This window comes from Apium graveolens, chromosome 5 (genome assembly GCF_009905375.1).
Source record: "Apium graveolens cultivar Ventura chromosome 5, ASM990537v1, whole genome shotgun sequence".
NCBI lineage: Eukaryota > Viridiplantae > Streptophyta > Magnoliopsida > Apiales > Apiaceae > Apium > Apium graveolens.
The window spans coordinates 112,762,301-112,778,081 of NC_133651.1; the positions used below are offsets into that span (position 1 = coordinate 112,762,301).

General features: G+C 34.5%; 1 protein-coding gene across 1 annotated transcript; it reads left to right on the top strand.

The window, feature by feature from the left end:
• The first annotated feature begins 2,041 nt into the window (after nt 1–2,041).
• On the top strand, nt 2,042–3,711 carry LOC141724377 (squamosa promoter-binding protein 1-like). The gene is made up of 2 exons (XM_074526502.1): nt 2,042–2,426; nt 3,342–3,711. The coding sequence occupies exons 1-2, from the start codon at nt 2,119–2,121 to the stop codon at nt 3,457–3,459; spliced, it is 426 nt and encodes a 141-aa protein (XP_074382603.1). The 5' UTR covers nt 2,042–2,118; the 3' UTR covers nt 3,460–3,711.
• Nucleotides 3,712–15,781: the final 12,070 nt, after the last annotated feature.

Here is a 15,781-nt window from a genome sequence, read left to right on the forward strand (position 1 = left end):
ATAAGTTGGGTCGACAAACACTCATCAATAAGTTGTATATAAGCTACTTACAACGAGCTTATAAGCCATAAGTAGCTTATAAGCTATAAGTAGCTTATAAGCTAGTAGTCAAACACGCCCTAAGCCAAGTGCTTTTATTTCCCAACTAAAATTTACATCAATGACTCCAACATCTTATAGTGTTCTAGCTGCAAAAGAATTTGGCAGCAAATGTCTCTCTTTAGCTGCTCAGTTGAAGTTAAAGAGGCTATTGAATCTGATTGCTGCGATGCCATTGAGATTGGTAGTGATATGGATGCTATGTTTGCGGATAATTAGACATCTGAGTCAGGAGATGAGGTGTGGTAATTCCATGTTTACTGGCTCGATTCATTGCTAATATAGCTGTTGAGTCAAGGAGGAGCTCGATAGCTCCCATATCTTTGGCTTCTGTAGTGTTAGCAGATCTACAGATGTGCCAACTTGATGTATAGAAAAGTGATAGATAATTTTGTCATTTTTTTCTAATCCAACTCACATTTGAAGTAAATAAAGTTAACTTCAATTTGACTTGCAATATATTGAACTACGTTTTAAAGTTAGAAATTTAAAGTCTTAAACTTGTCATATAAATATTACTATCCTATATCTATGTTAGCCAAGCCATGGTCCAAACTCAAAGTTGATGGTGACAAAGAAAACAAAAACACTTTGGCATAGTTTTTCAAAATAATAGAGAAGCAGATGTACAAGATAGGGTAGAGCCACTATACAACTTTGGCATTTTCTTTCTGAAAAAGTTCTTTATCATTACTACTAGTGTGGTATCATAGACGGGGAGAGGGGGAGGGGGACCAAGCTAAACAATATGCTATAAGCATATAATGTGGCCCTGTTTAGTGGAAGAGGTTAGTTTTACTAGTACAATCAAGCACACAAAGTTAGGTGCCCAATTTGCTGCTTATTAATTGGACACATTCCAAACAGTGTTACAACAATCATGCAGAAGAAAATTTTGTGCAAGGACATGATTTCCAGCCATGCTTGCGACACATGTCGAAATCGAGGCAGGGCCCTCCTGCTAATAAGTGGACATATGAGTTATCTCCTTTCAAATCAAATTACAGGAGGACCAGTCATCTGGTAGAATTATACTATCAAGTGACAAAAAAATCAGTGACTATGGCAGTCTTGGAATGTTCAAACAATTTAAAACGGTGTCCTACGATTGATTATGGATCGAAGATCTTGATGGTAATGAAATTAAGGATGTATGCTATGGTGATTGCGAGTTGCTATATTCACCATAACAATTATCCATTCTACATATACAAGTGAAGGGATAAACAATTATAAAACTATAGTTCGGCATGCATATTGCAAGAATAGAGATCGAGGCAGGGGGAGGAGAAAATGGTATATCTTCAGAGTAGAAATTTGGACATGGACAACAGAGAAAATAATTTGCACATTTTATATGAAGTCGAACAGTCAACCAAACCAAATTTATGAACACATCACCTTACTAGCTAGTGTTTTGCAATATTATAGGCCTAGTAGCACCCAACATTATCTATGAACACATATTACGAATTCTTCGTATGGACTAATTGGAACTGATAAATTTGGTGGGCTGTGTAGAGGAAAACAAAAGTAAAGGATAGAATGTATAAAAGGGGTTGTGGCAAACCTGTTTGTCAAAACATCTGAGGCAGATTATGCATATAAACTTGTCCTCATTATAGTGTTACTATTGGATCAATGGTGACAAGTTCATGACTGCAACACCTATAACCACTCCCATAAAGAGAACTGTGATATGGACTGGTGGGGTGTCACTTTAAATGCTTAACATACAGACTTTTGTACTATGTTATTTAAGTTGGGTTATTACTTTATTGTACAATGAGCTCTAAATACAGTAGTGAAAGTTCAATTCATTTTTATTAAAAATATGTTCTATGTGAGCTAGACTTAAATGTGAGCATCTAACCTTCAGTTATTTATTTTCACAGCCAATGAAAAAGAATGGAGCGTGTGGTCCTCGCTCACTATTCTTTTCTTTTTCAAACTCCTTCCAAGCCAAAAACATTTTTCATAAACGTGTTACCAACTCTCCTCGCTCCTCTGTGAGAAAATATGGATATCGGCAAGGCTGAAGGGAAGAGGAGCATGAGAGATAGGATGACGGCAGATGTGGTGAAGGAAGACGAGGAAGATGAAGATGCCGAAGAGGACAACAAGAAGAAACGGGTAATGACTTACTCTGGAAGAAAAGGATCCGGAGGAGGATCAGGGCAACCTTGCTGCCAAATACAGGACTGCCTAGCAAACATGAGCATTGCCAAGGCATACCACCGCAGGCATAAAGTTTGTGAATTTCATGCTAAGGCTCCAGTTGTCCTCATTTCTGGAGTCCAGCAGCGTTTCTGTCAGCAATGCAGCAGGTTAGGAAACCTAATTCTTATAAATAGTATAATCAATTTTCTAATTTTATATATAAATTGTTTGTAAAAGTTTTGTGTTGTTAAATGTTATTCAAAAGTAACCTATGGCTACTAAGCTAACATAGAGAAACAGAACAAGAAAGTCATGTGACGGAATATTGCAATCAGCAAGCAAATTTCGGTGGCTAATAACAATAAATTACGACAAAAGAAGCGATCAAATCAACTTTTAGGTACATGATTTTTCTTTACAAACCATAAAATGAAGCAATCACGTCTCTTTTTGCAAGAAAGATACATATGCAATTGCACAAGAACGTAATGAAGAAAGCTAGCTTGTAATCATAAGCGTTGTTGACAGTTTCCCTAATTAAGCAGAAAAAACATTTTGGTAAAAGATCTCACAAAATGAAGCCAAACAAATAATGTGGCAGAAGATATATGATTGACTTAATTCTGTTCTAAATTCTAGTTGAACAAATTTTCTTTCAACCACTGAAATAACAGCATTCATAACATTAAGCCAGTCCCTAGTGTTTGTCTAGACTCTAGATTTTAGTCATTGTCACATCCTAAAAGTGCAGACTATTTTCTAAGAGAATCTAATATCATTAACACTTTGGATGTGATAAATGAACCAAACAAATTTTGGTTCATTGGTATTACCGATAAATGTTAATATTCCACTAATCCATAATTACTTGTTCTGAGAAGATCTCTATAGGGGATGTGATGATATTTTGGTGTCCTGTTGATTTCTTAACACTGGAAAACACCAAAAGTTTATAATTGATCAAGAAGAGCTAGGGTATCAATATAGCACTTGATCAGATAATAAAACTGACACTACTAGGAAAGTGGAAAAGGGTATTTTGTTATAGCTAATTAGCCAAGATAATTTGGCATTCTCTGCAGGTTCCATGAGCTACTCGAGTTTGATGACACTAAAAGGAGTTGCCGCAGACGTTTGCTTGGACATAATGAACGCCGTCGCAAGAGTTCATATGACTTTCAAGGAGAAGGGTCAGGCTGACAATAAATATTAGTTGAATGCACATGAATTGTCGGCAGAATTATGAAAGTAATTCAGATGGCCATCTCAGGAATCACCAATAAAATGTAATATAGTGATCACTAGGATGCTCTCTCTCTTCTGTCAAATATGGACGTGTTTCAAATGTTCCTCTTTAAGAGCACAATGACGGTTCTTTTCCAGTTTACCAAGTGTCACTCAAATAATAATGTAACCTATGCCCGTATATGATCACCAGTTCTGCTTGCTTGACGTGCTAGTATTTGCTTCTGTCAACATCTATATGCATTTTTTGCTTCTGCATGATCACATATCAAATTATTTTCCTAAATGATCAAGGGAGCTCTAGAACTAGATCTTTGATCTTCAAAGACATACCTGCAATTTGTTCTGACAAAATCGATAATTCTTACTTTTAGCACCAAGCCATGAGTAGCATTTGGCTGGTCTGTCCAGTAAAATTTATTAGCATATCTCATTGTAGCCCTCCTATGAATTTCTCTTGGCATGAATTAACCATATTAATCAGGTTTAATTAAAATGCATGTTCGCAATATATAGGATCTTGCTATGAACTCTTAAAAAGTTAACTGTAAACAACTACCTTTTGCACCTAAATCATCAAATTTTCTGTTAATCGTTTATCATATTCATCTTTGTAGCTGATCATGGTAAGAAATCCCTGGGTGGGCTTTGTAAGAAAGGCCAGGGCGGGCAATGCTCATATATATATCCAATTTCACCTTTAGCTCCTTTAAGGAGGCACTAGTGATTCGTAAGCCCCGGTTGTCTTCTCTGTCACGTTCTTTTCTTAATCATCCTTCGCTTTATCTTCAATCTTATGTATATAATATTAGTATCGCAAATATTATATATAATTATATACCACTTACATACAAAATCAGTACGCTTTGAATTATATTGGTAAATCTGCTGCACCTTTCAAGTCGATAATAAAATAAAAGAGGTTACAGCCAAACTGAACATCTAATGTATATTCAGGTGCACCTTTTGCTAAAAAACTTTGCGCTATATGGTAACAAAAAAAAGGTGCAGGTCTCAACTTCTAAAAAACAGCCATAAAAGACAAGTAAATCACAATCTCGTTACAAAAAGATTAGCAAGTACGAAGTACTAAGTAACTATATGTATCTACATTACTAAAACAAAGTACTGCTGACATCATCCTAGCTTATGTGTCAAATTCTCCTTTAAGCGCTTACATCATCAAATCCTATGTGTTAATTTTGCTGATGTCATCTTCCACTAACAATTCCCTCATTTAATTTACTTCAATCTCTCTCTCTCTTTCATTTATTATTTCCATTAATTCTCTTTCTTACCCCTCTCTCATTTCTCTTCTATTCATTTCTCATTCTCTTTCTTTCTCATTTTTATATTCTTAAATTAATAACTTTAATAGTTTTATTTTCTTCACTAATTTTATCTTATTCAAACAAATTTTAGTTACACAAATATTAATTATTATATTTTTTGTATTTAATAAAAGTTGATGATCAATATTTGTAGTTTGGGTAATGTCATTTTTTAAGTTTTTATGTTTATATTTTATTCTATTCTAATAAGTATGTAATAAAAATATTGTAATAATATATATTATTCAAATGAAACTATTTCAAAATGACTTTTTAAAAACCAATTATAATATAACCGGGCATCGGCCCGGGAACTAATCTAGTATATAATTTAAAAGTATTAGCAACTACTATTAGTTTCTTTGAATAATATTAGTCAAACTCAAAATGTCAAATATTGATGCCCGACACCATAGACATATGGATTCCCCACAATCTTGATAAATGAAGATGTGTGCGCGAATATTAAAATGTCTTATAATTAAGATAGCCCCGTGTTGTGGTCAAGGGCTTATCTCTTGTTGTGGGTTCTATTCTCGCTCATCCCGAGAATTGTTAGAATAGATACTCAATTGCAAGGCATAAAAGTCTAATTAAACAAAAAAGAAACATAGCCCAAATAATTCATAAGTTAATTTTGCACCTATACTCGCTCATAACCATACATGCCTCTTGTCTAACAAAACTGCATCCTTTACATCCTTGATTCGTCCAACTAAACACTACATATTATCAACAAACACGATAAATATAGAAAAGTAAAACATTTAGAGCTCTACAAATACAACGGAACTTCAAATAATTTTTGGGGGATATCCACATCTTCCAAATGCATATCTTATCTTTCAAAAATAAGTATGTGAACTAAACACGTGAGAGCAGTGTATCCTAACACAATACACAGGTGGTTTATATGCGATTTCATACTGTGTATCAAACTTTTTTATTAAGTGCAATTCTTGTATTTAAACCTAAGGATGTACAAATAGTCTAATACCAATGCAATTTCACATTAATAGTAAACAATGTTAGCACATAAATAAAAAAAACTTGCAACAATTTATACATGTAAAAATTAGCAAACAGTTTTGTATATAACGAATTGAAGCTGACCTTGGCCGTGTCGAATGGATGGCCGACCACGAAGGCGTCACTGATGAGTAAATCAGTTGTATCTTCATTGTAAACGGAGCTATTTTACAAACAAATTCCTCAACTCCTATGCGAAGATCATAGTATCCACTATCCAGTGACAAGTACTTTACTGACTAATTCTTTAACTTCTTGACTGTTTCCGATTAATCGATAAAAGGCATGTCTTGCAACCTTACTATACCGGCTCATTATTATATGATTTATTTATCAGGTCACCTGCATTTTATTTTTATTTTTTTATTTGACAAATGCAAATAAAAAAATTCATTAATTTGAATATAGTACAGTTGGGACAAACCCCCAACCGTCGATACAACCCAATGTTTAGAAACACCAATCGCATAAACTGAGATTGGAGAAACGACACCACAGCTATCTACATGTTGGACGCCAACTATAGACATGCCGAAGACACCCTAACTATCTACATGCTGGATACCAGTTACACACATGCCGAAAGTGTAAACCCGTGAAGGATGAACAATCTTTGGTCGTGAAAGGTGAGCTCTTGCAATAATTACCATTGTTACAGATTTGATGCAGACTTTGCAGATCACCAAAAATATCAATAGTAGAGACAAAACACACACTACAAGAGTAAAGACACAATACACACTACAAGAGTAAAGACACAATAACACCCAAAAAATAGGTTTATTGAAGAGAAATTAACGAGAACAAAAGAGAATGAAGTGGTTGGGGCTCCCACCGGAACCGGTGGAAGGGCGGTGGAAGCCCCTCGATTTACTTGAAAATGGACAAACCCTAGAAGACGAAAGGAGGGAGGCCTGGGGGACTAGTATTTGATTTAGCTTATTTTAGGTCACCTACATTTTAATTTGAGAAAAAGTTCATATAGTTAATATTAAAATAATCTAAAATTATAAAAATTAGAATAATATTTTTGTAATAATAGAATTAATTGTTAGGTCCAGAGTTCGATTACAGGGGGGTGAATGTATTTTAATCGTTTTTATCAAAGTTTAAGCAGCGGAATCGAAACTAAAATGACTAAACACAATGTTGTGCAAGACATGTCTATACAATAACAAGACTAAGTCACATTGACAAAACTGAGATTTAGCTGTTTGGTAATCAATTTTGTATTTAGTATTGTATTTCTTGAGTCTGTAAAATGGTTAGAATATTAGACTGGAGGACTTTTCTGTGAACAAATTCAAGCTAAGGAATAAACTCTGGAAAAAGATCGAGTCATGATCATGCCTCAAAGAAAAGTGTAGAAGTTTAGAGTTGAATAAAACTATTTTATGAAAAATGTTCTAAGTCAAGATATCGACAAGTCACAAATCAAGTAATATCGAGAAGTAATTCGAGAAGTCCAGAATAGCTTATCGAGAAGTCCAAAATGGCTTATAGAGAACTCTCAGAGATATTGACAAGTCAAATAAAGATGTAGAGAACTGGAGATATCTACAAGTCATTTCTATATGTAAAGAACTCAGAGATATCGACAAGTCAAAATGAAGATGTGAAGAATTGGAGATATAGACAAGTCAATTTTTCATTAGAGATCTCAGAGATATCTAAAAGTTAAAATGTATATAGAGATCTCCGACAAGTCAATTTTACATGAAGAGATCTCAGACATATCGACAAGTCATTTTCCATGCAAGTATCTAGAGACCTCGACAAGTCAATTATACCTATAGAGAACTCATAGATCTCGATAAGTCGTTATACTTATCGAGATGTCACTTCTTTGTAAAACAAACTAGAGATCTCGATATGCCTCTCAAATACAGAATGCAGACAAGTTAAATATTCAAGATTATCAATCAACAAACGATCTATTCACTAGATTGAAAAGTCTACAAAGTAGCTGGAAGAATACAAGATCAAGGGCCAAGATTAACTAGACAAATGATGGTCACAGACCTGCACAGATTTGTCAAGCTAGAAATGGTAAAAGTAAAAGATTGCTTTAGAAGGTAGTTTAGTACATTTCAGTGCACATCGTGTAAACCCGTGTTGCTAGTGTATAAAGCATGGATTGGTTCTTAGTTTAGAAGTAACAAATAGTTTCTTGTATTCTCTCAATAAAGAAGCTGAGTTATTATATTTTTAAGAACACAGAATTTGTAGCAAGACAAACTTAATTAATATAAATTAAGTGAGTTTTGAAATATTGTGCTTGTTGTTTTATTTCTGTTACACACAATATCTCTGCAAATTAGAAGCTGTTTTGTTCATCTAACATCCAACTGTTTAAAAAGGCTAAAAATCCAAAGAAACACATTCACTCCCCCCTTTCTGTGTTGTACTCAATATCTAACAAAGGGTATCAGAGTAAAATCTGAAAGTAAACAGATAAAGATCTTGGAAGTATGAGTGCACAAAAGTTAAGTAACATCAAGATACCAGCCTTTGATAAAGCCAACTACAGATTGTGGAAAAAGAAAATGATGATGTTTATAAGGATGACCAACCCATTGTATATCCAGATTCTCAAGAATGACCCATTTACTCCCATGGAAAGGGTTGAGTAATCTAATGATGGAGACATGATCATCCCAGCTCATTATACCCCTAAAGACCCCTCAAAATACACTGAAACTAAAAAGGAGAAAGTCTCTATAGATAGTGGCCTGCAACTAATTCTGATAGAGTCACTTGACAATGTTATGTATAACAATATTGTCAACTGTGACACAGGCAAATAGATCTGTGAGAAGATTGAGATCTTGTGTGAGGGTATAGAGGAAGTATCTAGTCAAAGGAGAATACAGGTGTCTCAGTATGAGGGTTTCATGGCCAAGCCTAAAGAAGGAAATACTGAAGTTTTTTAAAGGTTCAATAAACTGATAAATGACTTGAAGCTTCATGATAATTATTATGAAACTGTGGAGGTTAACCTAAAGTTCTTGCTAGCTCTTCCTGACCACCTTGAACAGAAAATATCAGCCATAAGAGAAGTAAGAGATTTAAGCAGAATGACACTAGAGGTATTATATGGGATCTTGAAGACATATGAACTTGAGATGTTTCAAAAAAAAAGTCATTAAGGACAAACCAAGGACATGTACTTGATGGATCCAGTGCCTTAGTTGTAAATGACAGTGAAGCAAATGAAGATGAACAAGATGCTCAGGTTCCAGTCATTCATGTTGTGGAGCAAAAGAATAAAGGACCTCAAAAACAAGTTATTTTAGAGCTAGAGGAAGATGAGTATTATACCCTTGATCAGCTAGATGAAATGGATCAATCTATGGCTTACCTGGCTAGAAAATTCTCTAACATCAGGGTCAAAAAGCCAAAGTTTTTCAAGAACACGGGACAGTCTTCAAATATCAACAACTGGAAGTCAAAAACTCAGTTTAACTCAGCTAGAAAGGGAGGTTACAAAACTGGATATGTTAACAGATCAAAGATAAGGTTATTTAATTGTGATTAGTTAGACCACTTTGCTACTGACTGCAGGAAGCCAAAGAAGGTGAAGATGGATAAAGCCTATCTGGAGTTGGAAGCCAAGTATAAAGCTCTCTTGAAGAAGCAATAGGAAAATGCTTATATTGCTGCAGGAAAGAATTGGGATGACTCTAATGAGGATGAAGACAAAGAAGAATTTGGAAATAATGCTCTCATGGCTATTGAGCATGGAGAATCATCCACTTCAAAATTAGAGGTACCAACTCTAACCACTATTGATTTAGATGCAAGTTAATATAAATAAACTGTTGTAAAAATGAGTGTAGAGATATTTCATATCCATACAAGCATGGTGGCAACTACTGAGGAAGTTAGTAAACTGTCAAAAACAAATGAGAAGCTTGAGACTGAGAAACAAGAATTGGAACTACGGTTTGTTGAGCTTGAAGCAGTCAAGCAAGAAAATGAATATCTGAAAAATAAGCTTAAGTGTGCAAGTGAAATTGAAACTGTGTTGAGGGAAAAGTTGGACAAGAATGAGGTGAAACTGAAATCTTTCATAAATGCATCTCAATTGGTTGGATAGTATCACGAGAAGAACAAACCATGTGCTAACATAACTATTGGTTTGGATTATGATGCCTTGAACAACAACAAGAAAAGTGAAGGTGACAAAAGTAAAGAAATTGTTGATCAAGATGTCCCAGTAATACTGAGGAAAGTTGATGCACCTGTGTTCAAGGCATGTGAAGTCAATTTTAGTGAGGAGGAGTTGGTCATCAAGCAAGAGCTTGCAGATGAAGACAATGAGAAGAAAAATGAAAAAACTATTCCTAGTGCTGAAATTAAGAAGAAGCCCATGGTCAACCAAGTTTCTAAGACACTAATAAAGGAGGTCAAAACTGAGAATGCAAGAAAGAAAAAAAGAAAAATAGGAATGGGAAAATTGGAGTAAACAAGAGCAATAACTTTGCATTTGTTGCAGATGCTCCCAGGAAACAATGTCAGAAGTGTGGCTCTACAAATCACCTAACTCACCTTTATAAAAAGGCTTATCTGCTAAAAATGTTTATCAGCTTACAAATGTTTATCTGCTAAAAATGGGTTTGCTTTGTTGTTTGTTGTTATTTGTTCTACTTGCTACACTTGGTTTATATATCACCAAGTTTACATAGAATAAGACAAGATAATAAAACAAAACCTATCAAGTTTAACTCCATGCTGCTTAACTACTCTATTCCAGCATCTTTGAATATCTTCAAAATAGCATGGAAATGGTAATGCTTCTTTGTTCTTAAAACCCTGCTAAACAGGCTGCCACATTCCTTTTACAAATACCCAACGCATGTGACTGTGTTTTCACTGTCAACAGATATTTGAATTGATCATCCGTCGAGTACATGCTTGTTATTCGTCGGGTAGCCTTGTTGATCATCCGTCGGGTAGCTTTGTTGATCATCCGTCGGGTAGCCATTTATCACTCAACTCCATTTCATTTGTGCAGAATTATAAGACATCTCATATTTACATTTAATCAACTTATTTTGCACATCTACTAGCAGTCTACATAATTTATAAGATACTACAGAATCTATACAAAGTTGTTGGCAGAAATGTGCTACAGTACTTATTGTTACATAAGCTACTCACCCGGTGGATATCAATTAGTCATCTGTCGGGACTATATTGAATCATCCGTCGGGACTATAATAGATCATCCGTCGGGTGCTACAAAATTCACTAAGTTAAATCTACTAAGGTGTTTTGTTTAGCTTATTATCAAGTACACAACATATTCCTAACAGTCTCAACAATAAAAATCTTGGCAAGTCACCCTACTCAATCTTATCAAAAAGGAAGCCTATTATGAAGCATCTGCATGTGTTTGGAAGCAAGTGTTATGTTCTAAAAGACAACTCTGAATATGTGGGAAATTTTGACTATAAAGTTTTTGAAACAATTTTTCTGGGATATTCATTGAAAAGAACTACCTGCAGAGTTTATGTGCTTGAACAAAAGAAAATTATGGAAAGCACAGATGTGACTTTTGATGATGACAAGTGTCCAGGCTTGGAATGCCTTGATGAGAATGAAGTTGAAACCCTTAAGTTTTAACTCTAAACACTGATAGTGATTCTGAAGATGAAGCTGAAATCAACACAAGCAACAAAATGAATGAAAAGTCAACTGAGCAAGTGAATCATGAGAATGAAAACTCATCTCATTCACCTAAATTTGATAGCACAAACTCAGGGGGAGAAAGAGAAGAAAATTCTAAAGTCATGCCAATGGTGAAGAAAATGCAGAAAATTTAAGTCAATAAAATCATACCATAAAATGGGATAAGAGTCACACAAGAGATGCAATTATTGGTGACCCAAATACTGGTGTGAGGACTAGAAGTGTAACTGCTAATGAATGTCTACATGCATGCTTTTTGTCATAAATTGGGCCCAAGAAAACCGAGGAAGCTCTACTTGATCGTGACTGTATATCTGCAATGCAAGAAGAGCTAAATTAATTTGAAAGAAATAAGGTCTGGACGTTGGTTCCTGTACCAAAGAACAGAAGCATAATTGGAACAAAGTGGGTGTATAGGAACAAAATGAATGAAAATGGAATTGTAATAAGACACAAAGCAAGGTTGGTTGCAAAAGGCTACTCATAGGAAGAAGGAATTGATTATGATAAAACTTTTGCTCCAGTTGCAAGACTTGAAGAAATAAGGATCTTTCTTGCATTTATTGCACACTCAAATTTCAAAGTGTATCAAATGGATGTAAAGAGTGCATTCCTTAATAGTGAGTTGGAAGAAGAGGTTTATGTGCAACAGCCACCTGGATTTAAAGATCCTGAATTTCCAGATTTTGTTTTCCAACTTCTAAAGGATCTTTATGGACTAAAGCAAGCACTTAGAGCTTAGTATGACACACTGTCAGAATTTCTTCTAAACATGGATTCACAAAAGAAACAATTGACAAGACTCTATTCTACAAGCAACATGGTAGTGATGTGATTCTAGTTCAAATCTATGTGGATGATATCATTTTTGGTTCTGCTAATGAAAAGTTATGTCAAAGATTCTCAAGACTCATGCAAAGTGAATATGAAATGAGCATGATGGGAGAATTAAGTTACTTTCTTGGTTTCAAGTCAGTCAAATAAGTGATGGAATATTCATCAGCCAAACCAAGTATGTTAAATACTTATTGAAGAAATTTGGAATAGTTGATTGTTCACCTGCATCAACACCTATGTCTACAGCTACTAAATTGAATGAAGATAAAAGATAAGAAGAGAAAAAGTGTAGACATTTCAGGTTATAGAGGAATGATTGGATCTTTGCTGTATTTAACTACAAGTAGACCAGACATTATGTTTGCAACATGTCTGTGTGCCAGATTTCAAGACTATCCAAATTAATCACATTTGATGGTTGTGAAGAAAATTTTCAGATACTTAAAGGGAACACCAAACTTGGGATTGTGGTATCATAAGGGAATTGGATTTGAAGTTGTTGGATACACAGATGCAGATTTTGATGGATACAGGGTTGACAGAAAGAGTACTAGTGGAAGCTGTCAATTTCTTGGTCAAAGACTTGTATCCTGGTATGGTAAGAAATAACAATCTGTGTCAACTTCAACAACTAAGGTTGAATACATAGCTGCTGGAAGTTGTTGTGCTCAAATGCTTTGGATTAAAAATCAACTAATGGATTATGGCATAGTGTTATAAAAAATTCCAGTTATGTGTGACAATACTGGTGTTATTTCTATTCTTGCTAATCCAGTTAATCATTCTAGAACAAAGCATATTGATGTAAGGTACCATTTTATTAGAGAACATGCTGCAAATGGTACTATTGAGTTTATTTTTGTTCCAACAGAAAGACAATTAGCTGATATTTTCACAAAACCTTTGGATGAAGCAACTTTCATTAGAATTATTGGTGAAATTGGTATGTTAAACTCTTCATTCTAAAGGCAAGAACTCAGCTAATATGTTGCAACAAATTAATCTCTAATGAATCAAAATTAATTTGATTTTATTGGAAATTAGCTGGAATATGATTTATAAATATTCCAGAATTCTCTGCATATTTATTTTTTAAAATTCAACTTGGAATTTTTCAAATTCTAATAAAAACTATTTAATTTTTAATTTACATTTTAAATATGTGAAATTAGCATAAGACATAATCAAAAAGAACAAAAGTATTAAGAGCACTGAGTTCTCGATAAGTCTAATTGACTTCTCGACAAGTCATTTTGAGACTCCTCGATAAGTCATTTTCTTGACTTCTTGATAAGTCATTTTCTTGACTTCTCGATAAGTCTTGTAGAGATCTCGATATATGTTAATTTATAAAGTTCTCTACAAGTATACATTTTAGACTTCTCGAATAACTTAGAACTTGAATAACTTAATTTAATAAATAATTTTAGTGAAATATTTTTGATATAAAATCATTCTAATTTTATTTTGATTTATTCAAATAAAAATTGGAAATATTCAGTCCATTCAGGATAAATTGGGTATTTATTTGACATCTCGATAAGTCATTATCTAGTTCTTGATAAGAGTTAAGAAAGTGACATCTCGATATGTATCTATTCCTACACGTGACTTCTTGATAAGAAAATTCCAAACTTTTATTTCTACTTCTCGACAAGTCACTTACCTTTTTCTATAAATACCCAGACATCTCGACATTACCCCTCTTTACGCTTTCGAGATCTCAATTGACCTATATTTTCCAAATCTTAACCGTTCTCTCTCATTTCAAACTCTTTCTCTTTCAAATCTCTTACCCACTCAAATTCAAACACTTACAATGGAATCAAACACTGTTAGAGCTTTCATCCCCAAGGAGGGCACCAACTACCTAACTTTTACAGATGTTAATCAAACTCCTGACAGCTTCAAGAGCTTTGTCAAATTTTTGTCTGAGACATACTTTGCATGTGCCTTAACTGCTAATCCCATTCTGTACATGGATGTTCTCAACGAATTCTGGAATTCAGTTGTGGTTAGGAAAGTTGTGCATGAGTCTCAGGCTATATCCCTAGTGGTGAACTGCTCAATCCACGGCCAATATGTGGAGTTTAATGAGAATGATGTCAACATGGCTTTGGGCATTCCTACTGACAACATGGTGGAGGTCCCAACTCAATAAGAGCTAGCTGAGTTCATGGACTTTATCAACTGTAGTGAGAAGATCAACTGGCTAGCTTGAAAAAGAAGCATCTGAGGAGGGAATGGTCATTCCTGTTTGACTCAATTGTGAGGGCCTTCACTTGCAGGAAGACTCGATATGACAATATATCTAGTATGGTCCAGAAGCTGGTGTTCTCCATGGCTCATAATATGTGGCGCCCTCAAAACTCGGGTCAGAAGTTTGAGGTCCACACACACACCTTATTTATAACCTGCTTATAATAATAATAAAGATAATAATAATATATGCAGTGACCCTACTTACCAATCACCACGGACCGCAACAGGTTAAAGTATGTACACAAGCCAAACACACTAATATATTACAAACTGTTCAAATCCCAATCATTCAAACTCAAATTGAGTATTAAACTTTATTACAACTTTTACAAACTTAAATTATCCCAAAAGAAGCCTACTAGCTCAGCTTCCTCAACCTGAACCCCTAGCTCTCGCGCTGGACTGGGGATCCTCATTACCAACTGGTTCCTTTTTAACTAGAAAGAATATAAACAACATCGCACAAATGAGCTAACTAGCTCAGCAAGTCACAATGACAAAACTGAGAATAATGATCATCAGGTGAACATGATTATGATATCAAGTGAACAATGGATTATGATTTAGAATTGGATATTATACTTTTAATTTAAAAACCAAGGTTAGGCTGCTGATCAGTCATGCACTAACCCCGATCAAGGCACACAACATTGCTCTAACTACTTGATCCAAGGCACACATTGTCCTAATTTGACCATTATATGGTCTGACCACGAATCTGGTCCACAATTTTATAAAAATAATCCAATTCTAACATAATAACAGAATAAGAAATAATAAACAATAACCAGAATCATTAACAACAATAAGTGTTTAACAATGAAAGGGTTTCAATCCTTGTTAGGATCAATAAGATAATTTCAAAGCTTGGATGCTGGGTAATGAAAGAATTGGATAACAAAGGAATCAATGTTTCAGGGTTTCAAAGATTTGGTCTTTCAAAGCATAAAGTACAAAGATTTGATTGTGTAAGCAATCTGGTTCAGTGTTTAATATTTAGTTTGTATGTATTTGTGGAGTAGGATCGTATACCTGAGGTTCGTGTTTGGGTATACAACAATCAATGGTCTAGAAAGAATCAGGTTACGGCTCAAGATCAATAACTGGAATCAAAGTTTAGGGTA

Excerpts from the sequence above, each read along its gene's own strand:
- LOC141724377 (XM_074526502.1), top strand. The coding sequence starts at position 2,119 with ATGGATATCGGCAAGGCTGAAGGGAAGAGGAGCATGAGAGATAGGATG. Across the intron at positions 2,427-3,341 it reads TTCTGTCAGCAATGCAGCAG|GTTCCATGAGCTACTCGAGT; the intron begins GTTAGGAAACCT and ends CATTCTCTGCAG.